The sequence below is a fragment of the Abramis brama genome (assembly GCF_963993115.1).
Source record: "Abramis brama genome assembly, chromosome: 18".
NCBI classification, from domain to species: domain Eukaryota; kingdom Metazoa; phylum Chordata; class Actinopteri; order Cypriniformes; family Leuciscidae; genus Abramis; species Abramis brama.
Window position 1 is genome coordinate 4,887,234 of NC_139980.1, and position 21,834 is coordinate 4,909,067.

Here is a 21,834-nt window from a genome sequence, read left to right on the forward strand (position 1 = left end):
TTGTGTTCAACAGAAGAAAAGAAACTCATACAGGTTTGGAACAACATGAGGGTGAGTAAATGATGACAAAAATTTCATTTTGGGGTGAACTAACTTATCCCTTTAAATGTTACCTACTTTAAGTGGAAAACTTAAACTACTTTGAGTGGAAAATACTGTCCTAATTAGAACAAGGCTAAAACTAGTAGCTTTAAATTCCTCTTGTATGTGTCATTCTGGGTGGGTAAGTATCAGTTCACTTATCTCTCGTGTCGCCTCGTGACTCTGTGGGCCTGAAATTTAGGATTTTGCATTGAACACCATAGGCATATGAGTTTTGGGGAGGAATATGAATGAAGCCTTAATTTAGTTTAATTCTAAATAAAAAATAAATGTACTTTGTTTTCGTTAAAATTGAAAAATGGTCTCACCTTTTTCCGTTGGAAATGTGTTATGGCTGATGCTCACAAGATTGAACTAAAGCACACCTATATATTAAGGTAATCAACTCTCTATGTAATTACGGGTAATGAATCCTTATTACTTTGTTCTAACTCTTAAAAATGAAGAAAAAATGGCAAAGAAATAAAGTAAAAAGGCAGTACGTTTCACATAACAAGCCTCCGTGTGTCACATGACTATGCGCGTGGCCGTGATTGACTCGGTGGTGTGCGTCCCTCTTTCTGTTGTCACACACGCTCATCTTTCCGGATTAAAGATGATTTAAAACCGTGAAACCCAAGCTCGTTTGGAAATCAAGGTAAAGGGTAATTTTTTGTGCTGTTTACATCACGCACTGCCTAAAAGAGCAAGTTTTCTGATGAAGTCGGCTGCAAGCAACGCTTGATACTAATAGTATCGTAGATTATTATTGTTGTTTTGTTGGTTTCCTGAATTTAAGATATCAAATCGAGTTGTTTATTGTACGAGTTTTTTATTCTTTAGTTTATTTTTTACGTTATTATTAAATGTTTTGTTTTGCTACATCCGAGTTACTGTAGCAGCGTTATGTGTTTCCATGGTGACGGTGCGTGGACGCGCATTCTTGTCTTGCACTGAATGATATGACTCCGGTTAATAAACAGTTGAACACGTGTTTGCGGGGTGCATTTAAAATTAGAGTTAAATAAAAGTAATAAAATATTTAATATTAAAAACTAGTCTTACAGGACAGCAAACCACTGTGAAGACTGAGGTAATATAAGAATGTCAGAAAAATATGCAATTAAGTCTGCTATAGATTTCTGGGACAGTTAAATCTTTATATTTACAAGAGGCCGTTAATTTGATTTAAAATATAAATGCTCCTCTTCCTTTTATCATAGTTATGCCTCTTTCCAACCAGTTTTGGTTATAGCATAGTGGTCAAGGTGTCAGGCTTTTGATACTGGTACACATCCCTATGGATCAAGCATGTCTGGGATGGAGCTCCAGCAGGACAAAAGTAAGCAGATCCACATGAGCCCTGGCCACAGGAGACAGACAAGTGCTGAGATAGTGTCAGAGGCTCGTCGCTCTCTCAGGACTCTTGCCACACAGCGACCTTTCACACCCCAGGAGAAGCATCGGCAGCTCTTTGGAGAATCCTCATCTCGTGCACATGATGGACGACCACCATCTGCATTCAGGTAAAACAACATCAGATATAATAAGCTTATTTGTTTATCACTTGTTTTGCATGTATTTAATGTTTACTATAATATATTTGAATGGATTTTTATTGTAGAGTGCAACAGTACCCGCCTAGTTTTCAGCAGCGTTGGTTCTTGGTATTTTTCCCATAGGGATTTTTAAAAAAAATCTCCATTTAAGAGTTATAAGCCATGAACCGAACCAACCAGCTACGAGGTGAACCACTCACATCATTACAAACTTTGATTTGAAGCAAAAACATATTTGAAAATTAGACAGTTAATAGTTAATGTGAGAAAGAACTACAATCCCATGAAGCGATTGATGTATATAAAACTATTGATTAAAAACTTTTTTTTTGCAGAATCATGAGTAATGTACTGTAGGTTTTCATGAATTTTTCTATTAAACACGTTTAGGCTATTTAAAAGTCTTTAAGTTTATAAGTTATCGTTAAAAAACAATTCTCCTATGGAGAAAATGAATGTTTTGGTTTTTTTTTTACTTCCAGATCCCGACTGTTGCACTCTATGAAGTACTTGAATTATAATATTAACCGTTTGCTTATTCTTATTACTGGTATGCTGGTTTTAATTGCCTTCCCAAATTTCTTTTCTAGTCTTCATGGCCGCCATTTTGAAGTTCCTGACTCCAGGCCTGGCTCTGGAACTCGTCTCAGCCCACTGGAACATGTAAGAGGCTTTTTTAAAACTTTGTCTGACTAAAACAGGGAACAATAATTGAAGAGTTCTGTCATTCCTAGAAACCCAGGCTGTCTGTGTCCCTGGATGAGTATGGCGGTGACAATGAAGCAACTCTCCCCAAACCCCCAGCTGAACGAGGAAATACCAGGATAGGATCAGGAGGTTCTCGGGCCAGACTGCTTAGAGCAGCATCCATCCACCAACTACCCTTCATGACACCACACACAAAGAGTAAGAAAAGAAATAAAAGTGTTTTATTAATCTACAGTATATATCTTTTTTTTTCTTTCTTTTTTTTTTTTTTTTTAACAGGGATACTTCATCTTCCAAAAAATGAAGTGCTATGCAGTAATAGTGCTTATTCGCCTGTCAGACATATTGATAACCCTATATAACTTCATTGTGACAATCCGCTAGCTGTTGAAGTGTTTCACACCAAACCGAAATGAATAGACACTTCCAAAAATCAGATATAGATCAGTTTACAATATCCCCAGGATGTTACTCATGCCTTGAGTTTGCTTGCTTTGAGAAAACAAAATGTGTGTGTTTGTCCTGTCAAACTGTATAGGAGTAATCAGTAAGATTAAAAAAAAAAAAAAAAAAATTAAATCTATTTGTTTTTGACTGTTTGACTGTTTAAAGTTGTATTATTGTGTGCCTGTTCAGATATGTCTCTAGAGGCAAGGATCGAAGTAGACCAACCAGATGACAGAGAAAAGCTACATTATGCTAATGTTACAGGGCATAAAACAAAATCATCCTCCGAAACTTCCCTGCACACACTTATCAAACACAGGTATGCTTTTTGAGCATAAGAGTTTATTTACTTGAAGGTTACATATCAATTTAATGTACTCTTTTTGCTGCACATTCAGAGGTTTGAAATCAGCTTTGGGCTTTATAACAAAAACCTCTACTGTCAATACACCATCAAACTCACTTAGTAAATAGATTTATGCTCTGTGCCTGTTCAGAGAGTGAACTTGTTTGATCAGTAGATCCCAGCGGCATTAATCCTTTCATTACCAATGTTTTTATAACCTGAGTTTGATATCCTCTTTTGTGTACATCTTCCATTACATGCAACAGAATTATGTAATCTATCAGTAAGACCACGTTAAAAGGTTCGCTTATTCAGATCCAAGCGCTCTCATTAATACATTGCCCAGAATGCTCACTTATGAAAATCGTAATGCATTGCATTCAATTTGGATGCATTTACGGACACTCTGGATTTTAATAGTAAGTTAAAGTCAAGCAGCAAGCCTCTCTCTCCTTCTTTCTCTACCATATCCTTGTTATAGTTGCTAATGGAGCGATATTAGATCATGCAGGCCGTTTGTGGCTGGCAGGCTGACTGGTCTGTTGACCACCAGTACAGTCTCATTTGAGATTCACACGATGAGATCACGTCTCGACCGAGGCGTCCCATCAACAAAGAGGCATTATCGAGACAGTACAAAGCCCAAACATGATCAATGCCACAAAAATGCCTCGCCATACCATCATTTATTCAAAATCCTTAGGAAATACCCATGCCACAAATGATAAAGATGAATGATTACAAAAAAAAATTATGTGAATTTTAGGCAGGACAAGTACATGAGACATTTGAGTGAGTTTAATCTGCTATTAATGATAGCACAGACTAAAACAGTGTTAACAGTTATCTTGATTTTTGAGATAAAATTTACTGTGACACAGTGCATGACTAGCTCTGAGACGGTCACATGAACATGTGGTTTCCTGTGTGTTGCAGTAGCCCTCACATACGCGTGCATGATTTAATGAACATTTCCACAAGCACATTTTGAACGTTATCTATTTTTGACCAGTATCTGGTTTTGAGCGGTGCTCACAGTATAATATATAATCAAAAAATTGGGCAATGAAATTCTGCATCATGATATCACGACAGTGACCTCTTGTGTCTGCAAGGAAAATAGGAGAATTCAATGAGAATACTCTACTAGAAGCTATGTATTTAAAAAGTACCCACTGAACATACTTGTAGTTATGTTGGTACATATTTAGCATTTATATCCACACAAACGTTTTCAAACGCCATCAAGGCTTTGTTGTTCATCTAACCACTGTTTCAAACCCAATTATGTAATTTATTCTTTTTGTCTGGTCTGCATGTACATTTTGTTTACTGTATGTTTGTCATTAGCAGGATACCGCAAACTGATGTATCTATGGAAAGAGAATCAAAACCAGGTACATTGCTATTTCTGTACTGTATAAATATACACTTGAAACCGCTAACCGGCAGTCAAACACGTGATAAACAAAGCGAAGTTCTCACAATCTTGTAAATCTTGCTCCTGACACAATCTTGCCAGTGGCCGCAAACATCTGATCGGATTGGAAACCTTAACCACTTTTGCTGCAGCAGTTTCTCAAGGTTCTTTATCCAGATGCTAGCTGATTGTTTTTGATCTGTTGTTTTCGCAACCCACACTGCTTCCTGCAGCTCGTCCACAATGCAAATGCTCACAGAAGCATTTGAACAGAACAGACACTAATGAAAAGGCACGTGGGTGGGTGTGAAGCTCTGACCTTTTCATGCTGTGTTGAACATTCTGTATTATATTCATATGCTTTAAGAACTGCTGGGGCGAACTGTCTGAATTTCCCTTCCAGGATCAATAAAGTACATCTACCTGTCTATTTAAATATTTATCTGTCTGTCTGTCTAAAACCCACTGCATGTCTTTCTGCTGTAGAAGCCAGGCTTGGGTATGGAGACCCATGTGATGACAACATGGACGAATCTGTGTTCTGGAACACTAAGGTCCTTCCTGTCCTTCAAGAATTTGAGTCCTTTGCTCCAGGTGATTATAAAATGACTCTCATGAATGTGCTTAATACACTCAAGTAGTGATCTGATAACCTTAAAGAGCAAAGAGCCACGTTCTGTTTTGCTGTACATCATCAGACCAACAATATGTTTGCACAGAACTAGTCATTTCAAAATGACTAGTTTCTTAGCAATGCTTTTACTTTTTATTTGAAGTGTAATGCAATGTTTTAGGGTAGGAAAAACCTCAATGCCATTTTAATAGCTCCAAAAACATATATAGCATTCAGATTGATACCTGATGGCTTTTCATTATCTTATGAGAACAAAATTTCATGTAATGATTTTCTGCAGTATACTCCTACCAGTCTTCTTTATTTAAGGAACATTTTTAAATAGTTTAAAGAGAAATAATACAGCAGTTCCAAATTTATACACAAATAGTCAATTCCAACATAACAGCTCTGCTTTTTATTTTCCATTCACCCTAGTACAGATTTTTAACAGTTCAAAAAAGTTTTTTTCCCCCTATTACTGACTTTAAATTTAGAAAGATAATCCTAATTCTGGGGTTTTTGGATTGTGCTTATGCAAGTTCGTACTAAGGAGCTGCAGTTCAGCACTTGAATGTGTCCCAGAGTGAAAGCAAACTGCAGGGAGAAAGAAAACACAATATCTGAATGCAGAGGAATAAAAACAAGCTTTTGTTGAGCTTGGCACGGTATACGCTTTTAAAGTCAAAGCATGTGGGAGAAAGGAACCATGAAATGCAATCTAATAGCAGTAAATATTTAAGCACTTTGAAAATTCAATAAAAATTCATTTGAAAGATAAATATCAAATATTTATTGTGCCAAGAGCCTCTCGGTTCATGCATAAAATACCATTCATATTCTCCATGGCATCATCGAAGGGTGCCGTTGGGGAGAATGCCAACCATCTTGGAAACAGATATGAGAAACAACATTTGTTTTAGCAAAAAATAGCTTTGGAAAAACGCAGCCCCTGCCTTATCCCCTAAAGGCAAGTTAGATCCAGCAAGTATGAGGCATTGCCAGTGCACAGAATGGTTAAAAAGCATGTAGAAATTAATAATTATTCTGGATGCAAAGATGAATAGAAAAATGTTTTGATTAAAATTGAGCTCAGGAGAATTTGGACATATTAATACTCCATTGAAGTCTAATCTAACTTAAAACTTTTTGACATGTTATGTTGTCATAGCCAATACATACAGAATGACAGTAAAGAGCTATTATATTCAGTACACACTAATGATGCATACCATACAGGGGGGGAACGTGCCCTAAAGGGCCATGTAAACTTTGTCAGTGGGTGTTGACGTGGGTCAAATGTCACTGAAATGTCAGTAAGCCTACTCTGTGTACACATCAGTTCAGCTGAATGAAAGAGTCTGTGTGTCCCACAGACTACTCCTCTTTCCCTGTCCTTCACAGGGACAGTTGAAGGATGACAATGCTGCAATTAATACTGTGGGAGACATTCAGTTTGAAATGCGACCTTGACAGTTACATATTTTGTGCACTGGAACATATAGAGTACTGATCAGGTTTTGTCTCTTTACAAAAAAACCCCAATCCTTATAGGTGATGGCGTGTCAGATGAGATTGTGGGACAGCTGTGTAACTCGTGCAATGGTCTCCATGACGCCCTAGCGGAGAGAGACATGCTGGGAAGGCAGTGTAAAAAGAGGTCCGCCATCCTTAGAACGCTCTTCAGACTTATAGATGTGGGATCGGACCGACTTAACTTAACATTAGCCAAACTTATTCTGGCAGTGAGTATATAGAGACACACACACACACACACACACACACATACTCGGTTTCGCTATCTTTGTGGGGACTCTCAACAGGCGTAATGATTTGTTTACTATACAAACTGTATATTCTATCCCCTTACACTAACCCTACCCCTAAACCTACCCATCACACACAACTTTCTGCATTTTTACATTGTCAACAAAACATAATTTAGTATGTTTATTAATCCATTTCCCTCGTGGGGACTGCTGGCTGGTCCACACAGTGTAGGGGATCTCAGGTTTTACTATCCTTGTGGGGTCATTTGGTCCTCACAATATATGACAAACCTGTACACACACACTCAAATACACACACACACAAAATATGACCTTTAAACCTTGTATTTGGTAGAAAATCTGGATGTGATTGCCATGGTCTGGGTCAAATTTACCCTAATTGGTTTCAATACAATTACCTATGAAAAACAAACAAAAAAATCTGGTAAAAACGGTATTCCTTTAAAACATTAATACTTCTCGCACATTACAAAAAAATAAACATGACAAAAGAATGTATATTTTAAAACTGTATTTAACAATTTTCTTTTTAATTGAACACATTTTTCATTGTGGGTTCGCTTTCCAGCGAACTGACAACTGAGCACACATAAAAATGTACGCCTTCAATGCAGTGTAAGTTTCTTAAGATAAAAGCATTCGCCAAATACATAAATGGAAATACAAATGCCTTCAGAGGGTAGCTGAGAAACTGACAAATACATTTAAAAAAAAATTATTTTGGTTCTGTGCAGCTGTCTTAAACATCATAATCTTTTACAAGGTCTGAAACATCTGAAATTTGAAATAATTTACAGAACCTTATTGCTCTTGTCTATATTACAAGCTCAATGTGAGTGGAAACAACTTGCTGAACATCTGCAAACTCGTCTTCAAAATCAGCCGGGATGCTAGTAACGACGTCATGTTCCTCACCGACTCCATCCTAGGTTAGACCTGATTATTGTATAACTCACCTTGACTCTCTAAGCTCAATCAGGCATTATCTCTAACTTCAGCCCATTGTGTGTACGTGTTTCCACACAGACTCCCTTCTGTGTCAGCTACAGTGTGAGGATGTGTGGAGTAAAGGTGAGGCCGTGCTGTACTGTGTCGGCTCACTGAAGCTCCTCTCAGGAAACAGTGCCATCTCCAGTCTGCTGCTGGCTAAAGACTTCATCGGCACACTGCTACAGCTGTCAAAGAGACTGATGCATGGTCCATTTACAACTTCAGCTAATTTAACTACTCAGAGGTCAGAGGGAGAAGGCCAGGGTGTCATCGCAGGACACATACTGGTACAGGTGGGTGGTCTTTGATGGTTGCGTTGTTTGGGCAGGTGTCAAAGTTCCTTTATTGTCATCTCTAACCCTGTTTTTAGTATGCCAATCATGTTCACAATCACACACATACCCCCATATACACTAAAACTAAGGAAACCGGCAAATCCACAAATGAACAAACTTTTTGGTGGATCAAATGTGACATCTTAAAGGAGATAGTTCACCCAAAAATTACCTTTATGTCTTTCTTTCATCTGTGGAACACAAGAGAAGATATTTTGAAGAAGAATGGTTTTGGTTACCATTGTCTTTCATTGTATGGACCAAAAAACACTGAGACATTTCTCAAATGATCTTATTTTATGTTCCACAGAGGAAAGAAAGTCATACAGTTTTGAAAGTGAGTAAATAATGACAGAATTAGAATTTTTAGGTCAACTATCCCTTTAAAAAATGCAGAGAGACTTTTTCTGTAATGTATTTTGTTGTCTCAAAAACACTTAAGATCCCATCATACATTTCCACAGTGACCGAGGACGTGTGCTTCCCCTATGTGCTGTAATAGTGCTTTGTGCAGCACACATACACCGCCATAGATACACAAATAGGTTTGCATTGCAAACATGGTAAATCTGTGTCTTTAAGACTTTAAAACAGGAGGAATTGAACATACTTAAACCCCACCCGGACATTTCTCAGAACTCTGCTCTGGGAGCGAAACGGAACAAAATGTGAGCGCTTCACAAGGGTGGGGTTGCATAGGGTTGAAAAAAAGGCCGGATTTTAATGTGCTTTTCCTCTGCTTTTGTTTTTGCTTTTGTCTGGGAGGATGCCCTTTTTCCACTTCCCCGTGTCCATATTTTACTTTCTACTCAAAGTACGCTTCACAGGGAATTATTTAACTCTGCCCAAACAAACTTCCTGAACTTGGCACGCATAGTTTGATGTCCAGCGCCAATTGCCGTGCCACTCATTAGCATGTTGGCAGACGGAAATTAGGGTTTTTATGAAAGTATGGCCCGATGGGCCAAGCAGCTCTAGCAGGCACCCTCCATGTACCCTAATCAGTGTCCTAAGCTCTTGATGGAGAGATTTATGAGGCCACTTTTCAAGGCCTTATGTTATTTCTTCTTGATTATAAGTGCTTCCTCTTTTATATGCATCTCTACCCATTAGGCAATAATAAGCACACACGCACACCTGCTGCACAGTACCTTATTCACGCTCACTTACCAAACACACATACAGTTGCACACAGTCTTGACCTCTTTACCCTTTCTAGGTCACTGCAGCTTTGAGAAATATCGCTGACCAGTCTGAGTCTCGGCCTTCCTTCCTGTCCAACAAGGCATTCTTTACTCTTTGCCTGATTCTGGAGAACCATCGTAATGACCTCGACATCTGCATTAATGTGGCCCGAATATTCAGGTGAGGATCGAAGTAAGTGTTTAGAGCCGTGGTTCTCAGCCTTGTTGACTCCAAGGCTCCCATTGGTAAAATTATCATTATCATATGGCAGTGCTTGGCATAACTAGAAAACTTGAATGTATATTTATTATACACATTCCCATGGATTTTATTCATTTACAATACTTTTCCAGGTCTAGAAATCAAACTTTTAAAATTAGACTATTTATATATCTAGGTTTTCCAAGACTGTGGGAACCCTAGTTCTTCAAAAAAAAAAAAAAAAAAAAAAGTTGAATTAAAATAATATCTTGATTTTAGGAGTCTTGTAGTTTAATGTTCATCTTGAGGCCCCTAGTGGGGCCCCGGTCCCCTGGTTGAGAACCACTGGTTTAGTGTTTTATAATGCACTGGTATATAAATACATTTTTGGTATCCACCAGGTGAGAGAAGTTCTAATTTGATTTAGTTAGAGCATTCTGATTAGTGTTGATAAAGTTGTGCCACGTGATGTGTGAGAATATGTGTGTGTGTGTGTGCTCTGTCTCCAGCAAGCTGTCCACCTACACTGAATGCTGTCATGCACTAGCTGAGACGCCACGCTGCTGCAGCCTATTTTTGGACCTTCTAGGCAAACACAGCAGGAAACAGGTGAGTTTGGATCAAGTATATGTCCACGCACGCTTTGACGTAAACTGAAACAAGCACACACATGTAAGCATATAGGCTGCATGTTCCGCTTTCTGCTCTCAAGTGAAACTTGAGCAATGGTCTATGAAGGTGTGTGTGTTTTTCTGTTCATTTTATTTCGGTACAGTCAGTTCAGATGTTCTTCTCTCTCTTTCCTTCTGGCACTGAGAGTAATGAGATCATGTGCTCCTAATCTCATAAAGAATAAACACGGTTCACAGTGTTTACTAGGTATCATAAACTAGAGTCTCACACATACTGTGCCTCAAATAGGGACATACTGTCCACTAGACTACTGGCAGAAGTCTCTTTCTGCACCCCACTTTTTTCATATTTTCTAAATGAAAACAGAAAGGAGTTGTTGAAATACAGTTTAAAATGTCTGATAAAATAGTTCACCAAAGGCTGCTGGTTATTCGTGTGGGTTTAGTGGATCAACCATGAAAGCACTGAATACTAGGCCTGTCAATTTAATGAAAGTATTTAATGAAAATTAATCTTATAAGTTTTTAATAGTAAGACCTATTAATAAAATTAATTTTATAATGTTGTGTTTAATTATTAGGTTTAACGACTTGTAAATGAATGTAACTTTACTTGTGCTTTATGACCAAACAAAATTACTTATTTCTGAAACTGCTTAAGAATGCACTGGATATACAACATGGGACTCAATGAAAATATGCAATGATGGAATAAAATGTTCCCCTAATATTATGGTACACATTTTAGATATGTATGCCACTTATCTGCAGTCCTGGTGTTTGCATTCATATTTGTATGAATGCAGGTATTTTGTAAAAAAAAAAAAAAAAAAAAAAATATATATATATATATATATATATTTATTATTATTATTATTATTATAATATTTTTTTGATGATTGAATTCCACAATCCAATTCCCCAATTACTTTACTTTTGTTAAACATCCCTTTTTGGCTTGATTTATGAATAAATAAGAAATATATCAAATTTAAATTATAAATGAAATACAGTATGTGCATGCCTTCCAGGTCACTGTAATTTTCACAAGTAAGACATGTTCCTGGATCAACATACTTTGTTGATCCTAGAACAACATTCCTGTCTAAAAATTTAATCCTAACCCTTTCCCTACCCCTAAACCTAACCCTGCCCATAAGTTATCCCTAAATTTAGAGGGAAATGATAGGTTGATTGTAAGCCTAAACTTGACATAAATTGTAAACTTGTCCCTCAAATCTGATTGGTTGATTGGAATGTTGTTCCAGGAACAGGTTGTACTTGGCGAAATTGTGTTCACCACATATATATATATATAATAAATGTAATTTATTACGTGTTAACACTTTAACTTACAACGACCTACTAAACACACCTGTCCTCTTTTCTTATGTGCAGGATCTAGTAGTGCGTCTCCTGTTCACTCTAGGAAATCTGACATCCAAGAGCATTGAAGCCAGAGAGAGAGTTTATGAAGAGGAAGGAGGGATAGATGTCCTCTTAGATCTTTTCCAGGCCTACCAGGAAACACTATCGTCATCTGAGCAATGTCATGCCCCTGAGAAAGAGGACATCCTGGTCAAACTGATCAGACTGCTGGCCAACCTGGCCATCCATCCCACCGTGGGTACGGCACTAGCTGCCAACTCACTGTGTGTGCAGCTGCTACTGGAACTACTGGGTAAAAAAAACATAATCATGTCATATACACACACCCAATCTTTTGAGCACTTTATTAGTTCAGTTCTACATTCTACTACCATTCAACAAAAGTCATTTTTACGAAAATCCCAAACGGAACGACATTTACAGATACTGTAGCGTATTCACTCATGCATTTCAATGCGGTTGTCACTCTCAAAGCATTGTACGTGTGCCCAATGGTTATCAGAAACGATGTAACTTTAAACACGACAACACAGATGTTTCGGACTAAGTTTAGTTCCTTGAACTTGAACGAATGTGCAAGTTGGTTGCTCTGCACTGTGCAAATCACATGATGTTCTCTCCATGTCAGTTACTGGCACAGACCCTCAAGTCACTGCATCCTCTCCAATGACGAGAACACCCGCTCTGTAAACTGTTCGTTTTTCTCCTACATAGCTCTTTATTTGAGCAGCCTGGTGTTCTCAGAGTTGCAGTGTGGTTTCATGGTGATCGTTGCAAGCTCCTTTTTGGTTCTGCATGAGGAAGTTTCAGAAGCAGGCATGCTAGGGTGAAAAGGTGGTTATGTGTTTCCTTTTTGAAATAGAGAAGGAGATTTTTGTCCTGTGGAAATATTTGTCCTATATCGTTTTTTAGAATGTGAGAAAATAAAATGAAACCTTTCTGCTGGATTCCTACAGAAATTACGGTTAGAGGATGCCGTCGTTTTTTTAGAACAGAGATGTGGACAGTTAGAGAGGAAATGGGTGGGAGATTTATTCTTCCTCGCTTATCTACCTTTATGTCTGCTACATTAAAATGACATCCTGTTATGATGAAAATAAAAATCGAGAAGGAAAAAGAAACTGAGAAATCAAGGGTGACAATGACCGAGCATTCGCCACAACAAAAGGTGTTTCGAAACAAACTCGCACTTTGCAGTGACGCACAAACACTGACAGAGCAAACCGCACTGAACGAGAAGTACAGGATCTTACTACAGTCGTATGCGCTTGTCAGATTCTGACTACCTCAAATTTGGATTTATCATGTAGTACTCAGTCTGAAATTCACACGAATGGTTTTGAAACTTCTCGCGGAGGAAGTGATACCTGATTAGCACTCTGTGCGATATGATCTTCAATACCAAGAAGTGAACCGTCTGGCAGCTGCTATATTGTATCTTGCCTAGTCCGGTAAATGTGTAAAAGTGTTTCTCATATGGGAATGAACCTACTTTTAAATAGTCTTATGACTTTGGTCAAAACAAAAAGTGAATAGATCTACTTAAGTAGACAGTATTTTTAATTTCACACCTACGGATACATGAATACTGGCACATTTGTTTCCCATAAAAAAGTGCCAGGACAGTGGGATGTAAATAAAAGGGTTTAGTTACTGTGTGTTCTTGTTCTGCCAACTAAGATAAAGTTGAAACAAAGCCACAGCAAAAACCGCTGGAACACCAAACCATTTGTTTTTGAACGAATCGGTTGAATGATTCAATGACTCATTCATAAAGACAGTCACTTGTTTTGTTCCCGATTGAACAAATCGTTTAAATTCACGATTCAATGCCATAAAGTCAGTAATTTGTCGTCACCTACTCTCATAATGATGTATCCTGCTGAATAGGTGGCTACAAACTAAGACAAGCAAAGTGATTTGACGAACAATCTTGTCTAAATAAAAAAAAAATAAAACCCTAAAAAAAAATCGCCTCGGTTACGACTGTAACCTCGGTTCCCTGAAGAGGGAACGAGCGTTGCATCGAGTTTGACGCTATGGGAACGCTTTGCGTGATGACGTCTTGAAGCACATGTAAAATCAGTCCAATGGTGTGGCGGAACGTCAGAGGCGGGTGACGTCACGTACCAGGAAGCTATAAAAGCCGGCCCGAAACAGAAAACGAAAGCTTCGTAAAGTCTGAAGTCGTGTTGACAGGCATGAAGGAGATATGGCAAGGTGACGCAACGCTCGTTCCCTCTTCAGGGAACCGAGGTTACAGTCGTAACCGAGGCGTTCCCTTTCAAGGGAACTCGCGTTGCGTCGAGTTTGACGCTATGGGAACGTCTATACCAACGCCTCCATAGCTACAAATGTCTGTCCTGTGTGAAATCTGGTGAGCATCACTAGGAAGACAAAACATGAGACCCTGGAGCAGAGTCTAGATCCAGAGAGTAGAACCTGACGAAAGTGTGCGGTGAGGACCAGCCTGCCGCATCACAAACGTCCTGTAACGAAACTCCTGATATAAGGGCCTTAGAGGCCGCCATACTCCTCGTAGAGTGCGACCGGACAGCCAAAGGAGAAGGCTGTCCAGCCGCCTCATAAGCAAGTGAGATAGTCTCAACCACCCACTGCTCATCCTTTGCTTAGACACTGGACCTCCCTTGTTAGGGGAGCAAATGTCACTTTTACGCCACAGGGCAGCTCTGTGGACATACGCGTCTAACGCCCGAACAGGGCAAAGCAAATTATTCGCCTCCTGGTCCGATTTCGAAAGGGAGGAGGACCTCCAAGTGCCACGAGGGAAACGAGATACCAAAGGGGTCTTTCCCCACAGACATTCCACCCAAAGGACTGTGGTAAGCACCTACGGCCGCCACATAAACCTTTAAAGTGGACGGGGTCAGACCTGCAGTGAACCGGTCCTGCAGGAACTCCAGAACTGTACCAATTGGGCAGTTGACTGGATCCAACCGACGGTCACTACACAAAGAGGTGAATACTCTCCAGTTCAGGGCATAAAGTTTCCTCGTGGAGGGAGCTCTGGACTGTAGAATGGTCTCAACAACCTCAGTTGAGAGACCTGACTCTATGAGCTGGGCCCCCTCAGAGGCCAAGCCCACAGGTTCCACAGTTCTGGTCGGGGGTGAAAAATCGAGCCCCCTGCTTGGGACAGAAGGTCCCTCCTGACGGGTAGCTCCAGAGGAGGCCCGTCGAGGAGGGACACAAGATCGGGAAACCATACTCTGCCCGGCCAGCGCGGGGCTATAAGAAGCAGGCAAACCCGGTCCCTGCGAACTCTTTCCAGAACTCCCGGGAGCAGAGCAACTGGGGGAAAGGCGTACAGACGTAGCCTCGGCCACGTCTGTACCATAGCATCCAGTCCCAGAGGAGCTGGATGCGTGAGGGAGAACCAAAGTGGACAGTGAGACGTCTCTCGAGACGCAAACAGATCCACTTATAATTTCCATATCAGCTCCACCACCTCGGGGGTGGAGCCACCATTCCCCGGGCCTCGGCCCCTGTCTCGACAGAGTGTCTGCTCCTATATTCTGGACCCCGGGGATGTAGGCTGCCTTGAGTGACAGCAACTTCCCCTGGGACCACAAGAGGATATGGCGTGCCAGTGCAAACCCCCTTGATATAGGCGACTACCGACGTGTTGTCCGTATGTACTACACATGGTGTCCCCTGAGACCTGTGATAAAGCTCCTCAGAGCCCGGAAGACAGCTAACATCTCTAGGCTATAGAATGCCAGGAACGATGATGGTCTTCCCACAGACCTTGAGATGAGCGACCCTCAGGATCGCTCCCCAACCCGTGAGGGAAGCATCCGTCGTTAGCAGTTTGCGACGACAAGGAGCTCCCAGCACTGGGCCCTGGGACAGGAACCAAGGTTTCTTCCACATAACCAAGGCACGTAGGCATCACCGCGTGACCTTGATTGTGCGAAATGGGTTGCCCCTCGGGGAAAAACCCTCTGGTCCTGAGCCACCACTGCAGGGGCCTCATGTGCAGCAGTCCAAAAGGTATCCCGTTGGAAGCTGCTGCCATGAGACCCAACAGTCTCTGGAACTGTTTGACAGTGAGTAGCTGGCCTAGCTTTACACTTCTCACAGCTGCCAGGATCGAAGCGTGGCGATGACAGGCGCGCCTGCATCGACACTGAATCCCAAACCACGCCTAAAAAAGTGGTCCTCTAAAATAGAGAAGCACACTCTTCTTGGCGTTCAGCCGTAACCCCAACTCTTTCATATGGGCGAGAACAACATCTCGATGTTGAACCGCCATCTAATGCGACTGAGCTAAAATCAACCAATCGTCGATGTAGTTCATGATGCGAATACCCCGGAGGCGCAGAGGCGCCAGAGCTGCATCCACGCATTTGGTGAAAGTGCGGGGTGATAAAGCCAGGCCGAATGGAAGAACTCGATATTGGTATGCTTTGCCCCCGAAAGCAAACCTCAGGAACTTCCAATGACACGGACGGATGGAAATATGCGTCCTTGAGGTCTATCGTGACAAACCAGTCCTCGGACTAATCTGTGGCACGATTGTCTCAATGTTAACATTTTGAACTTGAGCTGCATGACAACTCGAAGACCTAAAATGGGACGCAATCCCCCGTCCTACTTTGGAACTATGAAGTACCGGCTGTAAAACCCGGTTTCCCTGTTGGAGGGAGGTACATATTCTATGGCCCCTTTCTCTAACAGAGTGTTTACTTCCTGTTCCATAACCAGAACCTGCTCGGGGCCCACCATAGTGGGCAGGACCCCCATAAACCGCGGTGGGCGTTACTAGAATTGTATCTAATACCCTTTTTCCACGGTCTGCAGGACCCAACGAGAAACATTTGACAGTAGCTTCCACGCTGTCAAAGATTCTACTAGAGGTACCAGTCTCTCGAGACTGGTTTCTGGATTTTGTTGCTGTTGAGTAGTCGGTTCGTCGCCCTGTAACGGCGCACCGGCAGGGAACGACCAAACAGACTGCTCTAGCACCCTCCTCAGAGGGGGCGGGCATCCCGAGGCCACTACGTTTCCGGGTGGACCTTGAGATATGTGCTCGCCGGAGACCGCTGCGCCCTGTAACACCGGAGGCGGCAGGGTTGGCAGAACGGTCCCCTGAGGGCACCGAAGAGAGACGGCACCGTATTTTTCTCCTGCTGTTGAGCAGTCGGTTCGTCGCCCTGTAACGGCGCACCGGCAGGGAACGACCAAACAGACTGCTCTAGCACCCTCCTCAGAGGGGGCGGGCATCCCGAGGCCACTACGTTTCCGGGTGGACCTTGAGATATGTGCTCGCCGGAGACCGCTGCGCCCTGTAACGCCGGAGGCGGCAGGGTTGGCAGAACGGTCCCCTGAGGGCACCGAAGGGAGACGGGCACCGTGAAAAGAGGTGTTAACCGCTCTGCTTCGGGGGGACTACCCTCATTTGTCCTGAGCCCTCAGACATCAGGACTTTTTCCCAGCAGCCTTCTTGGCGGTAATAACGGTCCGCAGATCCGTTTTACCCCTCGAAGACTGCTGGGTTTGAGAGCGCCCTCCGTGTCCCCGAGATTTTTGTGGGGGAGCACGGGAGGAAACGCTCTGTTTCTGAGTGGCGCGGTGCTCAGCGCTCTTTTTAGAGGAGTGAGGCTGCTCCCGCTCAGCAGCCTCATAGAAAGAACGGCGGGGGAGAAGTTTCTGAAGTGCAGCTGCCTGTTTTGAAGCTTCTTGTGACTTCGCTACAGCACTATTAACTGCGTCTCCAAATAACCCTTGCGTGGATACTGGTGCATCTAAAAGAACATGTTTTTCTTTGTCCTTTATGTCACTTAAGTTGAGCCACAGATGCCTCTCAGTGGCCACCAGGGCTGCCATAGAGCGGCCGATGGATTTAGCCGTCTCCTTGGTGGCCCTGAGAGACAAATCCGTGGCTCTACGCAGTTCAGACACCGTATCAGCACTAATACCCCCGCCCTCCTCAAAATCACCCAATAACTCAGCCTGGTAAGCCTGCATTATGGACATTGTATGTAAACACGCTGCAGCTTGACCGGCGGCGGCATAAGCTTTATGAACCAGGGAAGAAGTAACTTTTACTGGCTTGGATGGAAGTGCAGGAGCCTTCAGAGAAGATGCCGTTGCTGGAGAGAGATAGCTCGCGAGCGTCTCTTCCACCTTCGGCATCTCCCCATAACCATGCTCTTTATAATTGTGAATGGATGAATAGTGTGACGTTTGTGCAGTATACACTCGATATGACACTGGTTTCGCCCACGATCTCGACACCTCGGTGTGGAGATCGGGGAAAAACGGCAGGCTCCTGCGCTGGGGTTGCGCACGAGATGGCAGGAAGCGTTCGTCGAGCTTACTTTTCGAACGAACGTCCTGCCTATCTTCTGGCCACTCAATAGACAGTCTGTCAACAGCTCTAGTAATGACATCGAGCAGTTCCTCAAACGCATGAGACTGAGGTGGCGAATCCTCAGACTCAGCTACAATACTCACAACATCCAACTCCTCAGAGCTGGATAGTTGCAGTACTGGTACCTCTATCGGGGGGGAAGAAACCGCAGCGCGTGCTTCCACACCCTGATAAGAGGCACTGGATCTATCAGACGGATGCTGAGATAAGGCAGAGCCCGTCTCAACATCCACTGATAAATCCATCTGTGAACCCCAGGTCTGAGATCGACGCCGTGCCTCGGCAGCGGCGGGACCCGAGCCCTGGGGAGCGTGGTCGGGATTGAACCGAGCCAAGCGGGATCGGAGCGTACGCAATGGAAGCGCACAGCAATGCACACAGTCACCACCCTCGAGTGCTGACTGGGCATGCTCCTCTCCCAAACAAACAACACAAAGAGTGTGTGTGTCACCTCCCGTTAAATAACGCGGGCAGGGATGGACACACACTCTAAACTGCTGCTCGCTCGCCATACTGAATATATATATATATGATATAGACAGACAACACCAAATATACAGACAGATTTCACACAGAGCGCAACTGAAGACTCAGAAAGCTTTCGTTTTCTGTTTCGGGCCGGCTTTTATAGCTTCCTGGTACGTGACGTCACCCGCCTCTGACGTTCCGCCACACCATTGGACTGATTTTACATGTGCTTCAAGACGTCATCACGCAAAGCGTTCCCATAGCGTCAAACTCGACGCAACGCGAGTTCCCTTGAAAGGGAACTAAGTGAATTTATGCATCACATTTTAATGTGCAGTATGAAAAATTAGATTTTTAAAAAAATATATATTTCTTTTCATTTTATGTAATATTTTAGTAATTTTGTGTTTTTTTTTTAATTGTTTTTTTTTTAATAATATTTATATAGTTCTACATTATTACTTTGAGTTATTTTAGTAACCTACATCGTTAAAATAAATTAAAATGAAAAATGTTCCCCTGTCAACTATCTGCAATAAAACTAGATGTACCGCATGGCGGTACAAAATATGACCGCCGCTCAGGCCTGCACTGGCTTTCCACAAAAATAAATGACGTGGAGCAATTTGGCTGTATTGCGTGTTTATGTATGTGTGTGTGACAGTATCATCCAAAACCAGCAACCCTTCGCTCAACACCACCATCTACAGGCCGATGAGTGTACAGTCACTAAATGTGCACATAAATGAATTTATTTTATACCCCCCCATGGATGAAATTCTACGAAACTTAGCATACCCCCAGAGGATGTCAAGTTAATCATACACATGAAATATGGTGCAGTTCTGAACATCTCAACTGAAGATAGGGGCGATTAAAGCAGAATAATATTGCATTTTCATTTTTTATGGGAAGGGGCGCAAATCACAAATGAGTGATTATGGGCTAGGTTGATGTGGGCCCTTAAGACCAACATAGCATAAAAATTTCTTCATCCTCGGTGCCACGGTTCAGGTAGTTATTTAGGAAAAACTGCATTTTTTGGGTTTCGGGGGACCCAGCGCGGGGGGGGAGTGGCCCCTGGGGACCAAACAAAATTTTTCCGTAAAAGTCTAGTGGGGCTACATGCCCACCAAATTTCATGTTCCCCGGTGTTTCGGTGTCCCTGGTATCGTTGACGAAAAATTCAGTAGATGACGAAAAAAAAAAAAAAAAAAAACTTTGACAATCCCTATATGACCGCTTTCGCTAGCTACGCTAGCGGCGGTCATAATAAGTAAGTTTTTTATTTCACTTAACATTTAATTTATAATAAATAAATAAAAATTTGGTTGAGATTTGCTAGATTTAAAGGGATACTCCACTTTTTTTTGGAAATAGGCTCATTTTACAACTCCCCCCAGAGTTAAACAGTTGAGTTTTACCGTTTTCGAATCCATTCAGCCGAACTCTGGGTCTGGCGGTACCACTTTTAGCATAGCTTAGCATAGATCATTGAATCGGACAGGACCATTAGCATCTCTCTCAAAAAAATTACCAAAGAGTTTCGATATTTTTCCTATTTAAAACTTGATTCTTCTGTAGTTACATCGTGTACTAAGACCGACGGAAAATGTAAAGTTGCGATTTTTTTCAGGCGCTGCATCATATCATTACGCCTGCTGGACTCATGGTACGGCAGCAAAGTTTCTTGATTATTACGCAGGAATGAGAGTATAGTTCCTAGCCATATCAGCCTAGAAAATCGCAACTTTACATTTTCCGTCGGTCTTAGTACACGATGTAACTACAGAAGAGTCAAGTTTTAAATAGGAAAAATATCGAAACTCTTTGGTCATTTTTTTGAGAGAGATGCTAATGGTCCTGTCCGATTCAATGATCTATGCTAAGCTATGCTAAAAGTGGTACCGCCAGACCCTGAGATCGGCTGAATGGATTCGAAAACGGTAAAACTCAACTGTTTATCTCTGGGGGAGTTGTAAAATGAGCCTATTTCCAAAAAAAGTGGAGTATCCCTTTAACAGTGTTATTAAATTCTTAGTGTTTTTAAAGAGTAGCTTCAGTAGCCTAGATGATGGCAAATGTAATAAAAAAAAATGAAGGAAATTAACATGCATAATAAATTATTCATAATTATAATGGTGCATTTATATTCTGTTATATATGCCATTCCAAATAGATGGCGTGTAACTGATCAAGTTTTCTGTTTCCTTTGCTCTTGTCTCTCAGGGTGCAGGTGTGTGAAGAAGAGTGAAGAGTTAGTGATTAATGCTGTGGCCACCATCAACAACTTGTCTTACTACCAAGGCGAAAGCTCAGTGGTCCGTTCCCAGCACACACACATCTCACAGTGTAAGATGAGTGTGTGTGTGTGTGAACACAGTCCGAATGTTGCATCTGTCTTTGTCCTTCAGTGATTTCCCCCTCCCGTCTGTCCTTCTGTCATTGCAGTGCTACTAAAGCTCTTGCTGAGCTCCAGTATGGATGCTGTTTTGGAGGCCACACGTGTTTTTGGAAATCTGTCGCAGATCAGAGATGTGAGACACTTCATCATGCAGCACAAAGGTTTGAGACGGTCTCTCTGCTAGTTTGTCTGTCTCAAATCCCCCAGAGGCTGACGTCATACTCCTGTTTTTATGTGTCAGTGGAGCAGTTTGTGGTAACCCTTCTGGACTCCAAGACCCCTGATGTGTGTTTCTCTGCATGTGGAGTTCTCATCAACTTATCTGCAGACCCAGACAGCAGGGCCGCACTGAGGGTCGAGGGAACCATTCAGAAGTAACTTGCCTGTCTTTTCAGTGTGTTTTCTTCTTTTGACTGTACTGTATAGTGTTTAAGCACTGTGCTTTCTCTGACTCTCCCTACTGCAGGCTTATTGACTGTCTGCGTGATTTCGGGCCTCAGGACTGGCATCTGGCCGCTGTGGTGTGTCAGACTCTGTGGAACTGCTCTTTAGATGGAGAGCTGCAACACTCGCAAAAGCTGCTGGAGATCTTACAGCTCTACACGGGTGCATATAAACACACAATCACTAGAACTGGAATATATATATATATATATATATATATATATATATATATATATATATATATATATATGTACACAGTGAGGAAAATAAGTATTTGAACACCCTGCTATTTTGCAAGTTCTCCCACTTGGAAATCATGGAGGGGTCTGAAATTGTCATCGTAGGTGCATGTCCACTGTGAGAGACATAATCTAAAAAAAAAAAAATCCAGAAATCACAATATATGATTTTTTAACTATTTATTT

At 41.8% G+C, this 21,834-nt stretch overlaps 1 protein-coding gene and 1 long non-coding RNA gene across 2 annotated transcripts in view; one reads left to right on the forward strand and one right to left on the reverse strand.

The window, feature by feature from the left end:
- Nucleotides 1-1,392: 1,392 nt before the first annotated feature.
- armc2 (armadillo repeat containing 2) overlaps nucleotides 1,393-21,834 on the forward strand; it is a gene marked incomplete at its 5' end in the record, with an annotated part of 21,293 nt that continues 851 nt past the window's right edge. Inside the window, 16 exons of the mRNA XM_084091882.1 lie at nucleotides 1,393-1,607; nucleotides 2,231-2,303; nucleotides 2,375-2,546; nucleotides 2,985-3,114; nucleotides 4,495-4,538; nucleotides 5,048-5,155; nucleotides 6,729-6,919; nucleotides 7,791-7,893; nucleotides 7,991-8,247; nucleotides 9,509-9,654; nucleotides 10,185-10,284; nucleotides 11,706-11,988; nucleotides 20,791-20,913; nucleotides 21,013-21,126; nucleotides 21,207-21,339; nucleotides 21,432-21,571. Of these exons, the coding sequence (XP_083948008.1) occupies nucleotides 1,393-1,607; nucleotides 2,231-2,303; nucleotides 2,375-2,546; nucleotides 2,985-3,114; nucleotides 4,495-4,538; nucleotides 5,048-5,155; nucleotides 6,729-6,919; nucleotides 7,791-7,893; nucleotides 7,991-8,247; nucleotides 9,509-9,654; nucleotides 10,185-10,284; nucleotides 11,706-11,988; nucleotides 20,791-20,913; nucleotides 21,013-21,126; nucleotides 21,207-21,339; nucleotides 21,432-21,571 (2,332 nt within the window). The remainder of the gene's footprint in view (nucleotides 1,608-2,230; nucleotides 2,304-2,374; nucleotides 2,547-2,984; nucleotides 3,115-4,494; nucleotides 4,539-5,047; nucleotides 5,156-6,728; nucleotides 6,920-7,790; nucleotides 7,894-7,990; nucleotides 8,248-9,508; nucleotides 9,655-10,184; nucleotides 10,285-11,705; nucleotides 11,989-20,790; nucleotides 20,914-21,012; nucleotides 21,127-21,206; nucleotides 21,340-21,431; nucleotides 21,572-21,834) is intronic.
- Nucleotides 1,460-4,803, reverse strand: LOC311068981. Its single transcript, XR_014603453.1, has 3 exons — nucleotides 4,627-4,803; nucleotides 2,169-2,523; nucleotides 1,460-1,597 (listed from the first exon to the last, which is right to left on the reverse strand). It is a non-coding gene; the product is annotated as an uncharacterized lncRNA (long non-coding RNA).